This window comes from Ammospiza caudacuta, chromosome 1 (assembly GCF_027887145.1).
Source record: "Ammospiza caudacuta isolate bAmmCau1 chromosome 1, bAmmCau1.pri, whole genome shotgun sequence".
NCBI classification, from domain to species: domain Eukaryota; kingdom Metazoa; phylum Chordata; class Aves; order Passeriformes; family Passerellidae; genus Ammospiza; species Ammospiza caudacuta.
This window is the reverse complement of record NC_080593.1, coordinates 138562988-138588380: the sequence shown is the minus strand read 5'-3', so window position 1 is coordinate 138588380 and position 25393 is coordinate 138562988. Positions and strand designations below refer to the sequence as shown.

At 42.4% G+C, this 25393-nt stretch overlaps 1 protein-coding gene across 1 annotated transcript; it reads left to right on the top strand.

Annotated features, from left to right (window-relative positions):
• Positions 1-1181: 1181 nt before the first annotated feature.
• SLC30A8 (solute carrier family 30 member 8) lies at positions 1182-22102 on the top strand. Its single transcript, XM_058816879.1, has 8 exons — positions 1182-1261; positions 10199-10399; positions 14260-14426; positions 17874-18027; positions 18548-18734; positions 19120-19225; positions 20817-20951; positions 21957-22102. Exons 1-8 carry the CDS (start codon positions 1182-1184, stop codon positions 22100-22102), a joined length of 1176 nt encoding a protein of 391 aa, XP_058672862.1.
• The last annotated feature ends 3291 nt before the right edge of the window (positions 22103-25393 follow it).

Here is a 25393-nt window from a genome sequence, read left to right as displayed (position 1 = left end):
TCAGAAAAATGCCTGATATACAGTCAGCTCCTTGGCTCACAGGTTCCAGGGAAATGTTTGCACAGCTCACATGTGGGAGTCAACATGTGGATCTCTGATGGCATAAGCCCAATTATTTACTTTTGTATGTACAAATGCGCCACCTGTTCCCATGAATTTCAGAGTATGCACTCTGAGAGCTGAGGGAAGGAAGGGGCAATCCCAGTTCATCATAATCATATTAGAGTACCATTGGTAAAAAAAGATATTTTTATTGCAGAATTTAAGTTCAGCCTCCCACTGCCTTGTTCTCATCTCTCCCACGAAAGCAGTGCACAGGTAGGGCTCTCACTCAGTCTGCTTCTGCCAGAATAATAATATGGTAAAACACAACCAGCACCTGTGAGAGATTTCCCATTAGTGCTGAAGAAAATGTCTGAGGTCAGGCTGTGAGAGAGGTGAGGCTGGAGGGCTTCTCCTCCCCTCCAGGGACTGCAGCTGTTGATAGAACTAACAAACCGAATAAAGCAGAAATAACAACCTGCAGTCCTTCCTGCTGAAATGAAGATTTCAATAACCTGTGCTGCAAATGGCAATAATAAGCAGCCTCTTCTGTTTCGAACCATTAGGAGAGAAGATGCCAGGGGAAAAAATCAGTCCTTGGAGTGATTGCTCAGATTAAAAGGCTTGCACAAAGCTGGAGTGAGGGAGGTTGACTTTCCTCCCAAGCCAAGCATGCAGAGAGGCAAACAGGGGTTTGGCTGTTTCCAGGCAAATCAGGCAGTTTTAATGACCTTGGTTCTCTCTTTCAGTGCATCCACGCGAGCTCCTTAGCGCACGTCCGCATGTGCCGGACCCTGGGCCTGGGAGAGCACGCACCCCCTGCGTGACCAAAGAGCAGATCCAGCATCAAACATGGAAGGAAAAAAAAAGACAAACTGGGAGGGAGGCCCAAAGTCTCCAATGTGACATGCTCAGCAAGTTACTGGTTGGCATGGGAGTGACGCCACCAGCACTAGGAGAAAAGCTTTCCCTCGCAGCTTCTCTCGGGTTTATTGGGAAGATTATTCAAACATTTTCATTTTAAAATATTTGGCAGAGACTTCTGCATAAGTCAAGAGAACATTTCTGCCCATATTGCTTCAGATAGAGAAAAGAGAGTTTAAAGGGAAAAAACAAGCAAAAACCCATTGACTTTCTTCATGGCTACTGAAAGGGGTCTTGAAAGAACTTGCCTTGTGAGTGAGAAGGACACCAAGAAGTACTCCTTGGCCCTAGACAGGTAACACAACTCTTTGTTTCCTTCACTGACATTTCTGTGTCAGAGCAATGTGAGAGCACCAATCTGCCAACCGGCTGCAGGAGTCAAAGTCTGGAGAGTTTCACCATGCATACATTTTACTACTTTCAAAATGTTTTGTTCAATTTTTTTCTTCCAAAACTTTCTTATTAGATTTTTGAAGCATTTACTAGACAGCAGTCTGATATGTCTGTGTCTGTGATGGATTGAACCCATCTACTGTTGAAGCAAGTGTCTCTTGCTATGTATTTTATAAGCTTAGTAGATTTATTGTAGGATGCAAAACCTCATGGATTATGCTGCAATTTTAGGCTGAATTATAATTGTGCTATTGACACCATGTTTGGTTCAAGGCTCCTTCATGCTTGAATGTCTCAATTATCCATTTGGTTTGAAAGAAAGGCAATGCTTTATTCTTGTGGATTGTCTATTGAGCTTAGAGTTAATGTAACTCTTGTATGCCAGAGGTCTGGTGAGTAAATGTTGGCTTGAGTGAGGAAAGATCTTCTGAAAACATAAGATACTGTAGATGGGGTTAAAAAAAGAGTATAAATGTCCATCACAAAATAGTTTTGTAGTTTAACCTTTTTTCATTCTTCCTCTTAACTCAGACTAGCAAGTATTTTTAAAAGAAAATAGCTGCTCAGTTACAGCTTAGCACCTCTTGACATTTCCATTATCTCATTGGTTTTCAGGTTATTTATTGCTTGGCTCTCTTAAAATGTGTGGGACAGAAACTTGGCGTAAACACTGTCAGTTCAAATGGAAATCTGTCTCTTCATGTTCTTACACTGGGGTCAGTGCCATCGTATTTTAGTCATTTGAACGTCTGGGTTATTATTTAAATATTGCTTCATGGCTCCATAAATATAGATGGCACTGTCCAAAATTACTTCTGTGGTAATATTTATATTTCAAAAAGATCCCATATGATTCTGCAGTTCATTTTAGTTATTTGGGACAGTGGTTTTTTTAAAGTTTGCAATTTTGTGTGCACAGCTTCAGTGCTTGAGGTCCTTAGGCCTCTTGCAACCTCTGGACACAGAGGACAAAACTGGGCAAACCCTTTATATGGTCCCCTGAGACAGGGACAGCTGTTAGGCTGCCTGGTAAGGAAGCATTTTTCCCCTGGATCACTGGTAATGGGGAATATCCTTGCTAAGCATAAGGCCAGGATGCACACTGGGGGGCAAGAATCCCTGGCCTCTGATCCTCCCATCTGAGAACTGACACATCTTTTGGAGTCAATTGTTTTCTGATAATTATTTCTTAATTTAGGATTGAAATTAGTTGGGATGAATTGCTGCAGCAATTGCAGTTTTTGGACTGATGCAGCAGCTACATGCAATAGCCCCTGAGCTGGAGGCTGGTCCCAGGAGGGCTCTGCAGTGGTGGTCCTGAGATGGCTGAATGATGGAGGAGGTAGCTCTCCAAAATGAAGAGGACTTGTCATCCAGCCATGTGGCTTTTGTGCTGCTTCTCCATTTTGCTTTTTCTGCCAGATGAAATTTGATTAAGTGCACAATTAATTACTCTTTCCAGAAATTACCAGAAATGAGGACTGAGAGCCAGTCTTCCTCCCTCCTGCTGGAAAGAGCTGGTAGCACAGGGGAAGCCCTTGCCCTGCTTCCCATTGCACCCAGCAGCTTGAGGTGCCAGTCCAGTGACCTAGAGTACCAGCCCAGTGACACGGGGTGCCAGCTCAGTGACCCAGGGTGCCAGCTCAGTGACACAGGGTGCCAACTCAGTGACACAGGGTACCAGCCCAGTGACCCAGAGTACCAGCCCAGTGACACAGGGTGCCAGCCCAGTGACACAGGGTGCCAGCTCAGTGACACAGGGTGCCAGCCCAGTGACACAGGGTGCCAGCTCAGTGACCCAGGGTGCCAGCCCAGTGACCCAGAGTACCAGCTCAGTGACCCAGAGTACCAGCTCAGTGATCCAGGGTGCCAGCCCAGTGATCCAGGGTGCCAGCCTGTGAGCCACAGCCAGCCCAGTGACCCAGGGTACCAGCCCAGTGACCCAGAGTACCAGCCCAGTGACACAGGGTGCCAGCTCAGTGACCCAGGGTGCCAGCCTGTGAGCCACAGCCAGCCCAGTGACCCAGGGTACCAGCCCAGTGACCCAGAGTACCAGCTCAGTGACCCAGAGTACCAGCTCAGTGATCCAGGGTGCCAGCCCAGTGATCCAGGGTGCCAGCCTGTGAGCCACAGCCAGCCCAGTGACCCAGGGTACCAGCCCAGTGACCTAGAGTACCAGCCCAGTGACACAGGATGCCAGCCCAGTGACACAGGGTGCCAGCCTGTGAGCCACAGCCAGCCCAGTGACCCAGGGTACCAGCCCAGTGACCCAGGGTACCATCCCATGAGCCGCAGCCAGCCCATGAGGGGATGCAGCCCTCTGGGCCCGGGCTCACACAGCAGCTGCCTTAAGCCAACAGTAGCAATAGGCTCATCTTAGCCTTTGGTATAAATTACCACATTTTTCTGTCCCCCATGTGTAGCCTTAATGAGCAGCTCTAATGCTTTCAACAGAATTTATTTTGCACACAGATTGCCTATTTCCTTGCCATCCCCCAGCCTCTTTCCTTTTAATAAATGCCATCATTGCAATCCCCCAGCCTCTTTCTGTTTAATGAATGCCATCATTACAATACACAGGGAACAAAACTAGTTTTATCTTGACCATGTGAGTAGGAAGCCTGAAAGCTGACCCCTTTCCCTGCACTCGGGGTTGTGGAGGAGAGTGTTTTGCACATGCCAGACCTGTCTGTAGTCACTAGATGGTTTGGATGCATTAAGGCTTCCCATGTCAAACTTGAAATGCTTAAAAGTGGGTGGGCTTCAACTGAGCCCTCTGAAAGTCAGATCAGTTGTAGGTTTATAGTACAATTCATATTGGGAGGGACCTTAACAATGTCTCTGGTCCAAGCAAGAGATTGAATAATGTTGCTCAGGGTTGTCTCCAGCCTAGTCTTGAAAAAATCTCTCAGGATAGAAACTCCACAACCTTCCTGGGCAATCTGCTTCAATAGGCTATTAACTTCACAATCTTTTCTTCCCCCCTCATATTCAATTGGAACTTGTTTCAATTTATGACCAATGACCTCATCCTTCCTCCATGTAGAGCAATAAAACTCCATCTTCTCAATAGCCTCCTCAGGAATATTGGCAGGTTGCATCTGGGTGCTCACAAAAATCCAGTCCCCCAGAAGTGCTCCAGCCTTTAATTGTCCAGGTCACCCTCTGCTAAACCTGCTCTGATTTACTGATCTTTCCTGTGCTAAGGACTCCAAAGCTGGACATGATATTGTAGATATGGTCTCACAAATCTGTCTGTCCCAGGTGCAGGACTTTATATTTGTTCTTGTGAAATTGAACAGCTCCGGTTGAGCTCTTCCTCCAGACTCCTCATGGCAGCCTTGCCCTCCAATCTGTCAGCTGCACCTCCAGTTTGGCATCATCTGCCACCATGATCAGGGTGCCCTACACCTCCTGCTCCAGGAAACAGAGGAAGGCATCACACAGGATGGGTCTCAGGAAACAGAGGAAGGCATCACACAGGATGGGTCTCAGGGCAGGACACCACTTCCCACCAGGCTTGAGGAAGGTTATGAACCATGGTGGTTACAGCTGAAGCTGAGCACTCAGAACCTCCTGCTTCATGCAAAACGTGTTGTCCGTAAGTCATACAGCATCTGCTTTAAATTAGGTGTGAACTAGGTCTCTGAGATAGTTTTGTATGGCCTTTTCACAGTCAATGGTGGTATTAAAAGAGAATAAGTTCTTCTAATGACTAATCATTCATATTCTATTTTTTTTTCTATTTGTTATCACCTATATAGTGATCTAGATAATCCTTTATCATGGTCTAGGTAATGGCTTGACCAATTCCTCAAGTTTCCATGAATGAAGACAGGCAAGAGTTTTTTATTTCTTGCTGGCAACAGATCACTGTAAATTGACCAGAAATATTCAATATTCCACTTCATAAATCAGTGGATTTGCATCTGATTGTGCCAGCTATGCTATGAGCTAGATTTTGGGTTGATCCAGCATGGATTTGTTAGTATGTTCTTTATCTGTCTTTATACTGAGATTTTGAATGCCATCACACAAGTGAAACTCAAGGCTTTAAGTCTCAAAGTTTTGGTTTTTATTTTGTCTCTGAGACAAGAGACAAGGTGGGGAAAAACCCAGGGGTGGGCAATGCTGATAGCAGGAACGTTGTGTGGAAAAGTTAGGGTTTGTGTTCATGCAAAAGTTTTAAACATAGGGCATTTACCTGTAGATTTTCTTGTCTATAGGCCTTGGACTCCTAACTGGTGCCTGTCTGCCAGGCCCATACCAGCAAGCAAAAAGTTTGAAGTGAACCTGGGAGATGATTTCTTCAGATGAAGAGTGATTTTCTATAGCAAGCACATAAGAAATATTTTGTTCTTTATCTCCTTTCCTGCAGGTGATATGAAAACTCTTACAAGATCAAAGAGTCTTCATCAAAAATAGGCTTTCCACCACTCCTTATCCTTTACAGAATCAATGCTCAGGAATATGATGAGAGTTTTTTTGTGATCTCTGGACTGTTTTAGCTGAGGGCCATGTGGTTGCCTCCTTTGCACTGGCTTGCCAGCTGTCCCAGTAGCACACAGCAACTCAGCAGACCCAGCACACCCAAACCCAGTGCCTGTGCCTCCCTGCAGGTGACACCAGCACCCTGCAGAATGGGCTGTGGCTTCCCAGCACTGGCCATATGCCATCTCCATCGTGCCCAATTCAGTTTTGCCCACTTCATCTCAGAAAGAAAATTAGAACCAAGGCAGTGAGTTACATGAAACAGAAATTAGATAGCTAGGTCATCAGCTCAGAAAATTGATGGTTCAGAGGTATAACAATGATACATAAAATCATGAATGGTGGGAGGCAGGTAAACAGGGAATAGTCAGTCATTTCTAACAGTATTAGAACTAATTAAAATAGCAGGCAGACAGCTCCAGAGTGACAAAAGGCACATTATTTTTACACACATCATAATTAAACTGTGGAACTCAATACTTTCAAGCCAGCTGTGTTTGTGGAATAAAGATCTGTAAAGAGATGTTGGACAGGAGCTCTGGTTCAGAACTGGGGAGCAGTAACTCTCTGGGAATGTTCCTCTTTGGTACTTTGACCTTATGTATTCCTTCATGTTAATGACAGAATTTGAATACTTGTCTACCAGCACCTCTGGTCTGTCTCCAGGCAGCTATTGTTATAGGAGAAGGAAAACTCTTCAGGCCTGTATTGTTATAGTGTTATGGAGAAGGAAAACTTTTGACTATGCATTTATGCATACAGGGCCAGGCCCTCAAAATGAGACACATAGATAACTAAGGCATGAATTCCTATCTACTGGAGATCTAAAAGTATGCAAGCATATAAATATTTGCCTTTATTTTGTGCCCACAGTAAGGAAAAGGAGAAACTGGATGGCCAGGTTATTAACAGGGTCTTAAATACCTTGAAAATATTCAAGATTGGTACAACAACTGAAATCAGAATGGTGCCAGCATAAGGGAGGTGACTATGGCTTTGATAAATTTTTCTCTGAAGGTAGTTTCATTATCCTTTTAGGCACCAGAAAATTACTATTTTCTCTCATGAAGGAGATAATCTCCTGTGGAAAGAGCAGTGATTCCACATTTTCCTCTTGTGGCTGGGGAACTCATAATGGTCTAGGAGGATAGCAATTATTCCCACAAGGCTGCAGATCAAGGCACCCAGCAGACCAAGTGAAAATAAACAGAAAGGAAGTTGTAATAAAAAGCTTTTGCTAATGATTTGTGTGAAATCTGCAATATGTATTAATATTCTCTGCTTCTCCCTTCTGGCCATGACTCAGTAGGAGCCTTTCAGTGACATTCCCCTGACTATCTTTTTTACAAAGAAAAGAGAATTTGAAATGGAGAAAAGATTATTTTTTATCTGTGACTCTGCAATATGCTGGCACAGAGACCTGAAGCTCAAAGGCTATATCTTGCTCTAAAACACTGTGAAGGAGTTTCTGGTCTAACAGAGCTGATCTTTGCACCTTAAGCTTTTGATTCACACTTTTATAAAACTGCCTCCTAGATTCTTAGATTCTTTTAATTAGTGGCAGGCAGCTTTTGAAAGAGAAAAATAATAGTTACATACAGGAGCTGGCAGGAGTTTTCCCAATCATCAGGCCAGATGCTGTTCTGCAAGTTCAAAGGGAGCAGTGAATGCTCACCACCTCTGGCAACCAGGGCACTTCTATTTAGGTACCCTTTAGACAGAAAAATGTGACATTTGTGGGTTTATACAGTCTCTGTTTGCTTTTGCATCTGTCCAGCAAGATCTGGGGACAGAGCTTTCCTGCCCCTCAGTGAGGCTCTGAGGCTTTGTTAGTTGACAGAGACACTGAAAGACAAAAAACTAAACAGAGTGAGATCACAGAGCGACCTATTTTGTTAACAACAGGGAAAGGACTTGGTGGCTCAGAATATGCAGTGGTAATTTTGGCATTCCTGCCTGAGAGGTTGTTGAGCTGATCATGACTCATGTCATTAAGATGATTTTAATGTTCAATGCCAGCTGATGAAAACTGAGGTAAGGGGAAATTAATTTTACATGAAAACGATAGAAAAGCATTGGAAGTTAACTCCAGAGAGAGATCATGAGAAAGAAAACCTTGCCTGCCCTGATCTCCAGGGGAGAGTGAGAGAACTACAGCATTTTATTCAGCCATCTGGAAGGAATTAATTTGTGGTACCTTCTGTGTCTAATTCATCAGTAAAATATTGTACAAAAATGACACAGTGAACCCGATAAATGGAAAACTAAAGGACTGGAGAAGGACTGGTTGGTGGGGACCCCAGCTGCCAGATGGGCAGCCCATTCCCTAGACAGTCCAACTCCATTTGTTTGTTGATGTGAGGAAAATAGAGGAAAATGCTGACAAAAGGACTCAGAAAATTCCCTGTCTCCAAGCATCAGACATTAAATGTGACCAGCTGCTGTTTCACACAAGCTCCTCACGTACAGGGGGATCAGCCACCTCCACGGAGCAAACAGAGACCACATGCTGACCTGGCTGGGAAATTGGCTGACTCAGGGGAACGCGGCACCCTTGGCACATCTCAATATTTACAGAACCAAATCCACATTGATTATCTGCACTTGCAGGGCTCGGCTGCCAAGGTGGGTCAGCTCTTCTTTCGTCAGTACCTCTGTGATGTTGATGAACACAAAAGGCCGAGACATCAGCTCTGCAGGTGCCTTTGCCTCTTGCCCACCAGTGTGGGGCATCTGGCAGGACTTCAAACCTGCTGAGCAGCTGCAGCCCCCTCAGGCCACCCAAAAGAAGCAGCTGGAAAAAGCTTGTGAGTTCAGTACAGTTTTTTTTTCTGGACAGACTACTGCAGGTTGGCAGCCACCAGCTAATTTCTTTCCAGTGAGAATTCAGGCATCTTGACACTTCTACAAACAGTGCAGAAACACTAGAGAAAGTCACCAGGACTCGTGTTACTTCCTGGAGCACAGGTTTCCTTCAGCTGAAGAAACAATTCTTCCTAATTCCAGAGGAAAGTCTGAAGTCAAAATGGGGGAAAGCCACTTTTATCACTGGGGCAACTAAGCCCAGTCCCACATCCTGTCCCCAGGCTAATTTGGAAAAAAAGCAGTGGAGTTTGCTGTGTTCCTGGGTAGCCCCTGCACACACAGACCCCAAATAGCTGCACCATGTGGTTTAGGGACTGTGCATGTGCATCTTGGCAGAATTCTCCTCCTGGTGCCACAGGCCCAGTGCACTCGTCACATCAGGAGCAGCTCTGGCAACAAGTGTTGTATTGGGAGAGACAGAATGGTTTTGAGTCCCCCTGGGAGGGGGTTTAGAGGGTTTTTTGCAATTTGGGCTCTTTTCTGTTGAGAGAAAAGGAGAAGGGAACATCCTTGCTCAGCAAACCACCTTGGGGCCTCCCAGGGGGAGTCTCTTGGTTGCTCTGCTGAGAGCACCAAACATTGTGGTCATCCAGGAGCTTCCACAGCTGCTGTGCAATGAGCTTGGGCCCACACCTCTGTACCCCCACCCTGTGGTTCCTGTGCAGGAACCCTGAGAGGCACAATGCTGAGGGTTTGTGGCAGAGCAGACTTGGCTGAAAAATCACTTTGTGATGGAGCAATGCTCAAAGAGCCATTTCTGCTAGACTTCTCACCTTACCATGAACTCAGTGGCATAAAGGGTTGTTCTATGTGTACTATGGGTTATATGTACTATGGAGAGTGATTTTTGAATGAAAACTATGATTTTTGATGAAAACTATGAACTATGATTTTTTAATACCTTTGAGATTTTTTGACGAGTATTTTCAATGCTCAGACTCTTCTGGAATATTGGTAGATTTTGTACATATGTGGAAATTTGAGATTAAATAGTTCTATGTGCAAAGAGAGGAGAGAAATATTTTCAGCTGATTATATTTAAGAAAAAGAAGTTTGAGGTGTTTTTTTGACTAGTTTTCCTGACAAAGCTGTTGGGAATAAAATCCTTAGTATTTTTTAGTAGAATTTTTCCATGTTGTGCTGAACTTGGTAGCTATTTGCATGAGGTACAATTTCTTTAAAGTCATGTGGTGTGTGCGAGATACACAGCCTCAGAAAGCCACCCTATGCTTCATAAACTGCTAAATGATGTAGGAGAGCCCAAAGAGCTGGGAAACACAGCCAGAACACTCATTTCATGTGCAGCTCCCTCCCACAGAGCCTTGCTTGTGTGAGCAAGCCTCTTCTGTGACCTGCTCTGCTGTTCCCAATGCTGCTTTTGTCCTTTGAAAGCATTAATTACATCATTTCTGGGGCTGTAGGGCAAGATGCCTGAATAACCATGGTTTTTCTTTTTAACCTCCCATTTCTTTCTATCCCAAAGGATGAGCTGGCATCAGAAGAATTCAAATGAAGAGAGGCAGCAGCAGGAAGCAGAAGTTACAGGAGCTAATCCAGCATATCACTGTCACAGCTACTCCCAGGCCTATGAGAACAGACAGAGGGAGCAGCATCAAGCCAGGAGGAAGCTCTGTGTAGCATCAGTAATTTGCACCTTCTTCATGATTGCTGAGATAACAGGGAAGTATGTGTGCTCAAAAAGAGCCCAGTCTGGTGCCCAGCACAGGCACATCCCTGCCTTGAGTGCACACTGACTGCAGGGACCATGGCAGGGGTGAACCCACCTGGCACTAAACAACTCTCCTTTGTCCCTGGTCATTAAAAGAACTGGGGGGAGGAGAGGGTTTAAGTGAAATTATCAAAATATTTTAATATTGTCACTCAAGGATTTCATCTGGGTAGGAATACAAAGATCAGTTAATGGTCTGAACTGTTCTTCCAGGTCTTTAAGCTTGACTGATGCATGTCTTGGCATCACAAAGGTTTTCTAATAAATTGAGCTATATCCTTTAAAAAGATTAAAAGATTTTACATATTTATCTAGGCCAATGAGACCTCAGCACTGATAGAGGCTGCTAGCAGTATCATCTGAAAATAAATGCAAGAGTCTTTTCAAAATCCAGGGAAATCCAGGGCCAGATTCACCATCTGTTTTTCTACAGCTAAGTCAATGCATTTATATCAGGGCACGTTCATCTTTTAAATTGGCCTGCTGGTGTGCCTTTGGATCAATGGAAGATTATTCCCCTACCTAATTAGCTTTCATTTCTGGACCCACCCTACAACATCCAATATAAGTATTTGGCTTGCTCATAGAGTATTGGCTTTCATTTTGTCTCACTGCTCTGTTCTCTCCATGGATTCTGTGATATTTATATCCACCTGATAGCTCCTGGCTCTTTAATTTGCCCTTCCCTGCAGTGAGCTGAGGTAAGCGAGACATGGGGAATCCCACAGACTTTTGCCATATGTGTTCCAGCAGATGTAACAAAAATCAGCCAGGAAAGCCTCTGAAACTCATATTTTCCCAGCTCAGACATCTCTGGAGCCCCATGAAAGTGAAACAGAAAGGCTTTGTCTTCCTTGCAAGTGAGAAGCGGAGGCACTGAAAGAGTTGCTGCATTTCTGCCTTCTCCTCTGGCTGCTAAACCCAGCAGGGACTTCTCCATCTCTTCCTTCCCACGTGCTCCCTCTGCATGGAGCCCTGTTGTTTGTGGGTCACCTGCATTTCCTCCAGGAAAACCAGCGCATGCTGCTAATCCCCATGCAGTAATTCCCAGGGCCAGAAGTAATGCATTATTAACAAAACCATCTAATCAGTAGGCTTAAGTTTGGTGAATGTGGCTGTGCTAGAGGGTAATTGGAAGGAGAGATGATATGTTAACTAAATGTTTCATTTTGCCTAATGAATCATGCAGCTTTTTTGCAGTGACAGCTTAAGTAACAGCCTTGAAGACCGTTTTGCTTCAGACCATTAAACTTTGACAAACCAGTTATTAACTGCAGTTACAGACAGCTCTCTGTGGAGATTTTTGTAATTATGAACCATATATTTAATATTTTTAATCATTAGGCAAGACTGCTGTGCCTGATGATTGACCATTGAGTGACTGACAATTTCTGCTGCTTGTGGTCTATAAATCTATAAACATCCATTATAGGGAATGGTGAGTCTTAAAGGCCACTTGTAGGGAGTATTGATAAAAAGCTGTAAAAGCCTTTAACTATGACACTTATTTTACTCCTGAAGATAAAGAGTATCTTCTCCTCCCTTCCTTGCCCTCTGAGGGCAAACAGCTTCCGTGGACATTATTCTGCTAAACAGAAGAAACAAAGCTGCATCACTCTCAGAGAGGTTGAAAAGTTGTTCTTCTTTGAATGCCTAGACCTTCCCATGATATTTTTCTCAAACCATCTGTGCTGGCCATTTCTGCTTTCCCAAATGGGGCACTGCTGGTTGAGCCTGACACACTACCAACTCTTTGAAAGACAATTACCTTCTGTTCTTCTAAGGCAGTTCCATCACAATCTCCACAGATCTGAAGATAACAGTCACACCAGTGCTACCCAGTGTGGAGCCCAGATATAAAAGTGCTTTCCAATGATTTTTGGTGATTAAGAACCAATGGATTTCAAAGCACTTCCACTTGGGCAGTAGAAAGAGAGATGAACACTGCATGTGGTCTCATGTCAGAGCAGGACAGAAAAACTTGATCAGTGAGACAAGTTGCTCAGTTAAGCAGACTGAGATCTCTGAAACTCACCCAAGGCATTAGTTATGCCAGCAGTACATAAAATAATAATTTGCAAACATTTTTCAAAGGCAGTAGGCTAGCAGCAAGCTTTTGAGATGCTGTCCCACAGAAATAGAAACAGAAAATAGAAATGGAAATAGAGTATATAAAATGAAATAGGGTTTTGCCCACAGCTTGTGATCTACGTATTTGTTTGCTGAAAGAAACCTGATGCCTGGGTTATTAACATCTGGGCACTGCCAGACAAGCCTTCCTCCCCCTGCTCAGCAGAACCACATCCCTCTTGAGATACAGTTATCCTGAAAACAGTGGAAGTCTAAGACATGTGCCACAACCAAAATCTATGTGTGCATTTTCACTTGAACATGCTCTGGGAAATACTTACTCAGATGAATTTTTCATTTTACCACAAGGAATGAGATGCCCCCAAATTCTGCAGCCATGTTTTCTCCCTTTTGGGAAGTAACTTTGAGCAAAATTCTGTGCTGAAAAAACTTATGGTGTTAGGTATTCTAATCTAAAATATGCATAGAGGAGGAAATTAAACAGAGAGTCCATCCTGCTGGCATGAAAAAGTTCCAGCTATAAGGAAACAAGAGATATAGCTACATGTCCTTTTGGCAGTGGTATGCTGCCAAAGATTTGAATGAGGCATTTTATGATGTTTTTCAGGATTCATTAATTCTCATTCAGGTTGTGGCCAGGAGAAATGAGTGAGCTGAAATTAATTAAATGACTGGAGAATGAAAATGCATTGGCAAATGCAGAAGCTAAGTGTTTTGGCTTTGTTATTTCACATCCACTTTTTTACATTTGTGCTTTGATGAAAAGATTCCTCTGCTGTAATGTGTTGGAAGGACAGTGTCCTGCCTGGGATCCTTGTCTTCTGCAGCCACAAGGAGCTGGGGCTGTTTAATGTAAACTTTCAGTTTATTTGGATTAGACTTTACCCCTGAGATATGGCTAGTAGAATTTGGCAAAATAATGATATTTGGCTTACTGAGTAAAAGAAATGAGAATTAAAATAACCCAAAAATATTTTAATTTGGTGTGTTTTTCCTTCAGAATCCACTTAAATCCAAACTTTCACAGAGTAAAATGATATTCAGCCACATTTTTGAGCTCTAGCAGGAAAGTTAAGTCATGCATTACAGATTCAAAATGATAGATTGGTTCTGAGAACAGAACATTTTTCTCTATGCCCTCACTAAAATGGCTGATTGCTTATCGCAGTTCTTCTATAGGGATCTTTCCATGTATTCCTGTTTTAGTGTTGCCTGTGACAGATAAACAGTCAGGCAGCAGGAAGAACATGCATATTTTCCTGCAACAAATAGGAAATTAATCCCATAAGCTAGGTCTCTGAACTGTTGTACATACATAAAAATATCAGTGTTCTGTGAAAAGATAGTGGGAGGATACTGGAAATGTGATGTTTAATATGGAATTTCACAAAAATATGGCTTTTCACAAAAAAAATTCTGATATTAAAATAGTCAAACGGTACAATAGCAATGTAACTACAGAACTAATGTATCACAACTCTCATTTTTCTTAGGTCTCTAACTCATTTTTCTTAGGTCTCTCTCTAACTAAGAAATTTGGCTTATGTATTTCTATTAATTCATCCCTTTCACTGCATGAACAAGGTACAAAATGAAATTATCTTTGAAGAGGTTTGGGTCTTGTGTATGATGGCTGAAAATTGAGTGTTCCCTTTGATTCTCAGCAGAACAGGCCTTGAGCTGGCTCTGGCTGGCTCAGACCCGTGAGCAGAGCCGTGACCCAGCGGGTGTTTGTTTCACACAGGCGGGCACATCGCGGGCAGCCTGGCCGTGCTCAGCGACGCGGCGCACATCCTGGTGGACCTCACCAGCTTCCTCATCAGCCTCCTCTCGCTGTGCCTCACCTCCAAACCTCCCACCAAACAGTGCACCTTTGGCTGGCACCGAGCAGGTAGCAAACATGTCCTGTTATGAACGTGTGGAATGGGAAAAGGAAGTTATCCCAGCCAGGGACTGGAGAACGTGTTGAGGTCCAACATGGGTCTGCAGGCGTTTAGAGACAGTGTGCTAATGCTCCCACAGATCTCAGGACATGAAACACAGTAAAACAGTGAATTTCAAAGAAGTAAAGGGTCACTCTTTATCTAAAAGCATGTCTTTCAGTTCATTATTTACCACAGTTTTGGGTTGGTGCTAACTTTGGTTGAAATAACAGCAACTTCTCTCAGTGACTTGAGTATGTGGAGGACTGGGCTCTCAACTTGTTATGAAACAGGTTTCTATAAAAGCAACAATAACCATAAAAATTAGGGTTTTCTCCATTTCTAAAGCAAATGATTAAATCATTTTTAAAAGTTCACAATGTTACATTTGTAGAAAAGTGAGATCCTTTAACATTTCCCCTTTTCTAGATTTTCTCCTTTCATATCTCTTTATCACTGTTGGGTTTTTTAGATGCAAACAGGTTTTTAAAGTACTCTGTCCTTGACCTAAACCACCCATTTTACAGATGATACCTAACACCAAAAGCCTGACAATCAAACACAAGTGTTTTTACAAAAGACAAGACACTAGCAAAATACTAACCATGAGAATAATTTCCTGGGAGTGTGAGTCTGTTCAAGATTTAGACACCTAAATATCTATGCCTACATGCACATGAGCACCTTTAAGCACGGGGTCCAAGTCTCTGATATATTCAACAGAAATCTTGGTTTAGGCATGGGAATGGCAGCTGTTGCACAAGACCTGAAGGAGCCTGCACAAGGTGCCAAGCATAAAATCAGGGCCTGTCAAATGTGACCAGACACTCATGGCTAAAAACCAGTCAGTGTTCCCAGTCAGCCAGTGAAGGAGGGAGCTGTGTCAATCACCATTAATTTGATGTCCACAGAGGGAGCTTAGACACTTTAGGTAGTGCCTACAGATAGGCCATTTAGTTGTCTCTATCCGAAAATAAGTCTCATGTTGGATGTCTCAGAGCTCAGTTTTGTTGCTTATATATAATGATTTGTGCCATTTGAAATCCAGTTGTCACTCTGGAAGTCTGTGGGTCAATGATACACCTTGTGTCAGGCCATGCATGGAGGTGTCAGTGTGCCTCAAATGACTCCAGACACCTGTGCCCCAGAACCAAGGACTCAGATGATAAATGCTTCGAGCGTGTTCAGCAGCAAAGGCCAGAAACAGCTTCTGACTCAGATGTCTGTAGGCCAGGGTTGGTTGTAGCTGCACAGGGTACCAGGCATGTGGCACCCTCATCCTGCCTTTCTGCAGCTCCCTAAGTGTATCCTACCTGCTCTGCTGGGTGACTGGGAGGTTCAGCATGGCCCAAGCATGGCTGGCATTATGGAGACAACACACAGCTGAATTTTGCAGGCTTAGTAACCTACAACTTAACATCAGTTGATTTACCATTACCTTTCACATTTATTATATCTTATCCTGGGGGGAGAAAAGTGAAAGAGATACCTCTCTTGATGATGTAGACAGGCTCAGCCACTTCATGTAACTTCATCCTCAGTCTGAACTAAATTATTTTTATTTTGTTATTGCAATGCAGAACTTCAAAACCAATCCTTTATTGCCCTTTTTATCCTGGTAGCGAAAAGAGCCTTGCATCAAATGTTAGAAGTTATTTAATTGCATTCCACGATTGTTATCCTGTTTCTTGCTTATTTTCCCAGCTATATTCTCAGTTTAATATGCAGGTGGGCACCTTAACAGAGCAGCTGAGGGCAGTCAGGTGGCAAAGTCACTCTCCACTGACTAGCAAGGTCTTTCAGGTGCAGCCCTCCATGACACTGGAAGATGTTTCTTCACTGCTTCTCTCAGACTGATAGATATTGTCATGAAAAGACTCTTCATGGCAGTGCTCAGGTTTAGCCATCTGAATGCCTCCTGCCCTCCATGCCAAAGCAGTGCAGCTACTTCCACAAACACAGAAACACAGTATTGAATAAGATTGATAGTGTGAGCCAAACTATTTTCAGATACAAACCTCTCCTGTACCTTAATTCTCCTCAGCTGTACTCAGAGATTCCTACCCAATCCTACACTATTGTTTGCTGTGCTCTGTTAGTGCCAGTAGTTCTGAGAAAAAGAAACTGAGAACATCTCAAGTGAAGTATTTAGTGCTGCTGAACTGATCTGTAAGCTTAACTAAATATGTAAATATGATCACTAACATGTTCTGTTATTGAAGATATGCATAAGTCCACACAGGTGGATACATGTGTTCACAAGAGCTCTTGGATGCTTTCATGCCAATGATAGCACAGCCATCAACACCTTCAGCTGGGCCAAGTTTGCAGGGGTTCAACCTGCAACCTGCAGAAAAAAAATTGTATGATTTATGTCTGCTTCTATCTACATTTAAGCAAAACTAAATTCCCCTGTCAGTGCATTTTGATTTATTATTTTCCAGTTTTAGGCAAAACAGTCATTTGATAAGCTTTTGCAGCCTGCAAAAGAGGGGATCCCCATAAAATTATATAAAAAAATCATAAGCTGTTTTAATGGCTTGTCAGTGGAGGTCTGTGCAAATGCTTTCTGGCTGTCTACTGCCTTTCACTTTACTGTGAGCTTGCATTTTCTTTGGTATTGTCTCAGTTGTTCTCATTTACCCATTCAAGTCACATGGCAATTACTAGTCCCATATCCTATTAAAAGCATGCTGCATGTTCATATGCACTTCCCCGGACCTCTCCCATAACAGTGCAATAAAAGCTGGCCTTGGGGACTGGATTTATTTGAGCTCAACTCAAAGCCAATAGAGACAAAATTAAATTTTGCTACCCCGGGGAAAAAATAACTTCTTTTGTTCTTGTCACAGCTGGTGGCACAAAAATGACTTTATGGCATTGGCAGAATGAATTCCAGGATAAGTTTCGCTGACAGGACCTGGTTGGGAGCTGCTACTGTCTCTCTGAAAGGTGAAGTGGTGAGAGGTGTGCAGGAACAGGGGAGGCTGTGCCTCTCTCCTTCCTTCAAACCTCTGCTCCTGTGATAATCTTGTTGGGAGAGGAGGGCTGGTCTTTATGGGTTTCACACCACAGACAAACTCCTTTTGCACCTCCCAGAACTCCCCAAATGATCTTTTACATCTCTCCAATTTCTTAGAATGTTGCATGAACTCAGCACTGGAAAGGGGACAGAAGTAGGGGCAGCTAGAACAGGGTTAGGCCGCCACATGCACAGGGTTACCCTGGACAGCCACTGGATTTGCTGTGGTCAGAAAGGAGCTTGGCCCATTCTTTGTGAGCTTTAAGGCTGCCAGCATACAAGAAGCAGCTCTCCTGACTATAAAGCTCATACACCTGGAACTATTATCATCAACCTCTTAAAATTTTTTGCTTTCCTATTCTGACTGCTAAAATCAGATTTTTTTCATTCCTAGAAATTCTGGGAGCTTTGATGTCTATGATCATAGTTTGGATGGTGACTGGTGTGTTGATATATTTGGCTTGCATGAGGCTGCTACACCCGGATTATGAGATTGATGCTACAGTGATGCTCATTACCTCTGCTTGTGCTGTGCTCACCAACATCCTGTAAGTTCTTTTGTTCTCCTCTCATATGACACTGGAACCTTGAACCTGCTGCTGTAATTCAATTTAAAAAACTATAGAGAGATAATGGCCTCAAAAATATTAAGTGTTTATGAGCTCCATGAGGATATGGAAGGGGGTCCAAAAGAGAGGTCCTGCTTCTCATTGGAAGTTGCAGTTGTTCTCCTCCTTTCTGTTAGCTGCCACACTGGGAAGGAAAATTATGAATCTACAAACCCCAGGAGAAGATTATTCTCCGTCTCACTTTTTATTAGATGTCAGAATATTCAAGAACTCTCTAGAAAATGAGGCCTCATTAATTACCCCATTCACAGACTTTCTTGATTATGCAAATCACTGAAAACCTAGGAACTGTCTGCTCAGCCACCTCTGCATTTCTACTTAATGTGTCAGATTTTACTGTTCAGCATTCAGAAGTGACAGGGGTGGTGATGTGTATGGCCTCACTGCTTTCAGAGATGCAGTGAATCCTCTGATATTTGCAGCTTTCCATCTCTTGCAGGCTAAGCCTGATTCTGCACCAGACTGGCCATGGGCACAGCCACGGGGCACAAGGCAGGGAAGGCACCTCAGCCCCTCTGGAGCCAGCTCTGAGCAATGCCAGCCTGCAGGCAGCCTTTGTGCATGCCATTGGAGATCTATTCCAGAGCATTAGTGTGCTAATTAGTGCACTTATCATCTTCTTTAAGGTTGGTTTTATTCGTTCATATGCCTGCCTTGCAATCAGGGATAAGTGCTATTTTCACAGCGTTGTGACAGTAGGTACTAGGTAAATATTTCCTCTGTCTTAATCATACACACTGTAATTGTATTAAAGAAAATTATTCTTGGGAACTGAAATAACTGTTGAGAGTGTAACCCTTGCTTCTTGCTGTTTCAACTGGATACTTTGGTGTCTCCCTTTCTTCATCTGTAGCACCTTCATTCCCTGCACTGAGGCTCCCTAACTGGCAAAGAGGGCCAGCACTCATTCTGTACTAGATAAATGCAATTTATTATTCTTTCATGCTGATTAAAAATGACAATAACCAACAAGAATGAAATTAACAAAGTGGTGTGTTCATATTTTTCTAGCCACAGTACAAAATAGCCGACCCAATCTGCACATTTGTGTTTTCCATCTTTGTTTTGGCAACTACCATCACGATTTTAAGGGATATTTTAACTATATTAATGGAAGGTAGGACCTGATTTCAGAATCAATACTTGCATTTTGATTTTTTTCTGTTGCTTTATCCATAATGCTTATATATGTTTGAAAAAAAGTATAATAGTACATTTCTGTATCAGTTTCCAATAGTCTCATAATTCTGATCATACTTTAAACCTACTTCTAATTTTAATCAAAATTGTTTTCTATCATTACATTACGCTTACATATATGCCAGTTTTTGTAAAAACCTTTGTACTGGTATTTTGCTAATGAGCTCTGAGTTGCTTTTGTTTGCCATATGTGTAGCATTTCTTTCTATCACCCCTTTGGCATATGAGATGCCTACTCACCTTGTTCATTGTTTACTTCCTTTACCCATGTGAAACATAAATCTTTGCCAAGAGAAAGTGTTTTGACTGTGCTTTGAACTGTGTCTGTGAAATAGGCTGAGTACAAGAGACAAAAGTTTAAAAGACTTTTTAGTCACCTGAGTCCAGAAAAGCAAGCTGTTGGAGCTTTCCAGTTGCATTCCAGGGCATGGGAATAGACAATTCTCAGCACAGCAGCAGCAAGAAGAACCAGGCTTAGCAATCTTTAATCCTGTCAGGTATGGGCCTGAATATTTGATTTGCAAGGCCAAATGACTTGAGCAGTCACAGATGCATGTTTCTGCCTTACCCACATTGAATAATATAATGCAACCTCTCTCTCAGCTGTGAAGACATGAGGATTAAAAGGAAAAGTAGCTCTAAAAGTGCAGGTTTTATATGAGTACTCAATGTGACTGCCTGTGTGGCTATTTCTCCTCTCTTTCACTTGCACCTACTGCTGTTTCAAGAAATAAAATATCCATTATAAAACATTGTTACCGTAGTTTCATTTGAGGGTTGGTTTGCTTTCAGTGATTGTGAGATAGAGATACTTCCATGTAGCAGTGTACCTAGGCAAGAGCATGGCAACTGACTCTATTTTGGCTGCCAAAAAGCAGATCTCTTGGTTACTGAAAAAAAAAATAAAAATCAAACTACCAGGAAGGGGGAGCACCCCTGACACTCAGGAGTCTCTTTCCTAAAGCAGTGACTCCCAGCTTCTGTAAGCAGTGCTGACATGCCACAGTCAGCAGTGCCTGTTCCCCTCTGCACCAAGGCCACTCTCCTCCTGGGAACTCTCTCGGGAGTGTCCTATCTCCTAAGTACAATATTCTGCCCAGAATTTGCTGAAAAGAAATTGGATGCTGGAGCTGCAGTTTCAGGTTACTGATCCAAGTGGAACAGGATGAGTTCATGCTGTTCACATGGACATAGGGATGCACTCACAAAAGATGTTGGTGCAAAACTGTGACATGATCTGGCTAAACAGCTCACTACCTGTGTAAACTGGACATTCAGACTGTCCCCTAAAACAAGCATGAGTCTCAACCCTCCACGGAGAAGTTTAAACCAAGGGATGAGATTATATAGTACAGTGAACTCTGAAATAGATGGGCTTCCCAAAGCATTGAATACTTGTATAAAAATGATACATCTAAGTGAATAAAGGTTCATAATTCATTTTCCTCTATTGATCAAAATTCTTATCCCTTAAAAATATTGTTTTTCCATCAATTTCTCCTTTTCAGGAACATCAAAAGGATTTGCTTATGATGCTGTAAAAGCAAGAATTTTAACAGTTGAAAAAGTGGAGTCTGTTCACGACCTTCATGTTTGGGCTCTGACAATGAATCAAACTGCTCTCTCTGCTCACATTGCCACAGGTCAGTAAATTTCTGTAAGCAGGGAGTGACTATTCAGCTGCTGTCTAGTAAAGGTCAGTCTTTCTTGATTCAGATTAAGCTGACTGTATATCTGTTACTTGTTTAAAAAAAATCAGCATAATTTTGTTGGAAAATCAAAATTAACAATAATAACAAATAAAGCTCTCAGATCCTCCTCCCAGAAACCTTGTCTAAACAACAGGGACCTCTACTTAGCCCAAAACTTGAAAACTTAAGAGTCTGTGGGACAACAAAGTAAATTACAAGATATTTAAAATAAATTAAAAGAATTAGACTAAAACCGGATTTTTATCACACTTCTGTCAAACTTGAAAACTGTTGATCTCTACAAGAAGATCTTACAGGGCCATTATGCATTTCTGATGTATCTTCAGAAGGAAAACAATCTTTAAAACTGGATGGAGCTTAGAGGTAGCTCCAGTTCATCTTTTAAAATATTATTTTAAATTGTAGCTCTTATCCCTATTGACAAACTGTCCACTACGCAGGTCAATTTTCTTATCTGTCTGTCAGCTATTTAAGTATTAAGAAAAAAAAAGCCAGCTGTGTTTGGCCAAGGACAGGGCTAGAGGTGAAGTCCTCCACGGAGTCCCCACTTTCCAAAACCAGAGTGTCTATCAGCCACCCAAATCACTTGGCGCTGCTGCTACTCCCTGACTGGATGAACTAATCTTTATTAAGTATTTCTGCTTTCCTCCGGTCTTCTGCCAATCTGAATTTCTATGGTGATTTCTTAGCTTAACTTTTGCCAAAATGGCATATTCCAACCACATTTGAATGAACAAAGGTTTGCTGACATGGAGGTTCCTGAAAGGAGGATAAAAAGGACAAGAAACACTTTTCAAACAATGTTCTTGTTAAAAGTTTCTCTTCTAGGAGTACACAATATCTATATTAGATATCAATGCCTATATTAGAAGTATACAATATTTTAAAGTATTTTCAAGATGTATGTTTTGATTACTTTCTGCTTGCTCTCTGCAGCAGACTCAACAGACAGCCAGAAGATTTTGAGAGATGTCACCCAAGCCCTGTTTGAGCAGTACAGCTTCCACTCCATCACCATTCAGATTGAATCCAGGGAGGATCAGAAACCAGACTGTGTCTTCTGCCAAGAGCCCAGGGATTAAAGGGAGCACTGTGCTGTGCCAAATAATCACCACCCCTCTTACAGGTCAATGGAGGCTGTATGTGCTGGTTGAGTGTGATTGATTAACAGCAAATGGTAATTAGCTGACATAGCAAGCCCTGCCATTGCAAGCAGAGCATGGGCCTTTCTTTGTTGGTATCATATACCATGAGAGAACAAGGATTAAATCCAGCCATTTGCTAGATTGCCTGTCCATCAGCTGTTTCTTTCAATTACAGGAGAAATATCCAAATTATTCTTGACTAGACCAGCAGATTGGCAGTAAAGCAACATTCAGAGTGACTGTCTGTAATTACAGGTAACAAAAAACTAATCAACCTTCAAATTACCAACAGACAAATTATCACAGCTGCAATGAAATGTGAGTTTGGTGTTAGCAAACTCAGCACTCACTCAGGATGAAAGAGAAAATTTAAATTACTACAGGAGTTGAAGAAATCTGGGGAAGAAAGTGGTGATGTTTTCCCTGCCTTCTGGCAGACACTCTTCTTCCTGCCTACTAAGGGAAGTATCAGACAGGTACCATGGATCACAAGAGAATGGATGTCAAGAGAATGGCTCACAAGAGAGTTTATTCCATTCATATTTGGCAAACAGATCTTTGTTTTTTAGCTAGCCCTATTTATGTTTTCAGCCTTCAGGCAAGCTCTTTTCTGCCAGGCATAAGCAGTACTCTGAACTATTAACCCATAGCACCATGAGAGAAGGGTTGAGATGGATTTCTGTGTCCATGTCACAAGGTACCACTGAGTCATGGCAATAAAACAGACCAGGTGCTCTTAGAAATGGAAAAATAATTAGGGCAAGGGAAAACTGGGATCCATTGTGAACATCCTGTCTGGTGTCACAGCTCAGAGTGGCCTGTGGGCTGTTACCCAGTGACACCCCAATCCCTGAAGTTATACCAGGTAATTAAAAAAACCCTTTGGCATATCACACTGCCATTCGCTATAAAGGGAAGTGACATGCCTCTCCTTCAGGTAACTAATTCCCACATTTCCTAACAAGATGTGAGTCGTGGCTTCCCCAGCTGAGTGTTTCCACCAAAACCACCCCAAACCACTCCCACATTCCCCCTCCCCTTCCTCTGTGGTGGACTGGAGGAGAATTGGAGGCACAAAAGGGAAAGGTTATGGGCTGGGATAAGAACCATTTACTGGAAACAGCAATGAAGTAGGAAAATGAACAGTAACTGCAGCAATAGCAATGACAGAGTATACAAGAGGCAAATATTTCACATGTGAGTGCTCACCCCTGGCAATTCCCCATCCTGCTGCCACACTACTGACTCCTTTCCCCATCCCTGGGAGTGATAGGAGGTGGTATAGAATAACCTCCGGCTCCTGGCCATGCCCCCTCCTGGCCTGCTGCAAAAATTAACCCTGCCCTGGCCAGAACCAGGAGAATGTATTAAATCATCCTCTTTTACATACATGGCAATGCTTACAGCAGAACTGAGAACAAAGAGTCAGGTCTTTCTGCAATCCCTCTATTTTTGTCCAACCAACTGAATTAAACTCTCACCTCCTGGCAAAAGCAAGGCCTGCACTTCAAAATGCATGCTCCAGTGCTCCAAAAAACAACTTCAATTCTGCCCCTGGCACTAACAGTGCTTACCATGCAGAACTAGACATAATGTTTTCCCACTCCACAGTTCTCTCTCCAACAGCTGTAGGGCTTACTTTACTAACAGGTTTGTTAGAACAAAATAAATTATGTGATACCAAGTGGTACTGACTTTCCAGACTGATAGATAGGAGGACCATTGTATTATTAAGGTATAAATGGCCCTTGCTTTTTAGGAAATTCAGTTTTATTAGCAATAGATTCACATTAGTTTTCTCCTTTATCATTCTAAGGAGATTAGAATTTTTTTATTGGGGCTTTTGACTACAGATAAGACATAACTACGTGATGATGGATTAATGTATTAAGCTGGCATTTGTTACCTGGTAGGGGGAACAAGAAATTATTCTGCTTAGTGGAAGATCTTACTCAGGTAAACCTCCCACTGAAATCAGATGAGGTATTAAAACAAAACACCCGCTAGGAATTTCATGAGTATCTCATTATTTATCAGCTTGAAAGAGCTGAAGTTATGCCAGTGATATCACAGTACAGTGATAAAGACAATTCTTGCCCTTCACAGCTGAAGCTCCAGAAGATAAGACACAAATAAATCAAAGCACAGTTAGAAATTCTAAATGACGAAGTTCACTTGTATTTCAGCCAGTTTCTCTGCTGGTGTAATTTAGCATAGTTGCTTCCTTCCAAAGGCAACTCAGCTGTGCTTGTCAGGTAACCTGAGTATTCTTTTCATTACTTAGAGAGGACAAGTTAATAGTGTGACCTTCATATGAAAGAAAATGTCTTTCCAAGTGTTTGGAATAAAATGAGGACATAAACCTGAATATAATAGGGAATTCTGAGGAAGAGTTTTGTGGTCAAGGACAGTATAAAAAGATAACATGTGGGTGACAGAAACATCCATATAGGACATGGATTTAGTTCTGAGATTAAGGCTGAGGTAGGGAAAAAGACCAGAATTTTAAGAGCAAGATTGGATTTTGGAAAGGATTTAAATGGGCAAGTGATATGGTCCACTAAGAAAGTTATGCTGAGTAGTAGAGCTGTGAAAAACCTGGATGGAAGCAACAAAAGAGGGGCTGGGAAAAAGAAGATTCGGCAGTCAGCACAGGACTGCTGAGGGCATCAGGCAAATTAATTGAAAGGGAAAGTGGGAAAGTGTTTCATTATGCTTTGGAAAAAGGAGCAGTGAAATACAGGGATGTAAGGAAAGGAGTTCACATGAAATAATGATCTGAAATGAAAGAGAGTGAGGGGAAAGTGGTAAAAAAGTTTTAAGTAGGACATGAGGCAGCAGCTTCCATCCACAGTAGTGTAACCTGGGTATGTGAGTAGCAAAGGGCAGGGCAGGATTAGGGAGGCAGAGGAGAAGTCTGGGTTTGTTAGCAGCAGTAAATATATTTCAAGCAAAAAGAATTTAACCACATGTCTTTAGCTAATGCTAGAGACCTAAGGGAATTTTACCTAAACATGATAGATTGAAGATGAATTTAGAGAAAATATTTACTTGTAGTTATAAATATTGCTATAAGGAGCTGAATTTTTAATGTTCCTGCTATGCATATGCAAATGTAAATTAATGTAAAATGTATGTTTGTTCTCCATTCCTGCCTAGTCTGATCCTCAGGGTTTTGATCTTGGTACAAGGTTGTCTTCAGAATACTGTCTGACTGGGGAGGATTTC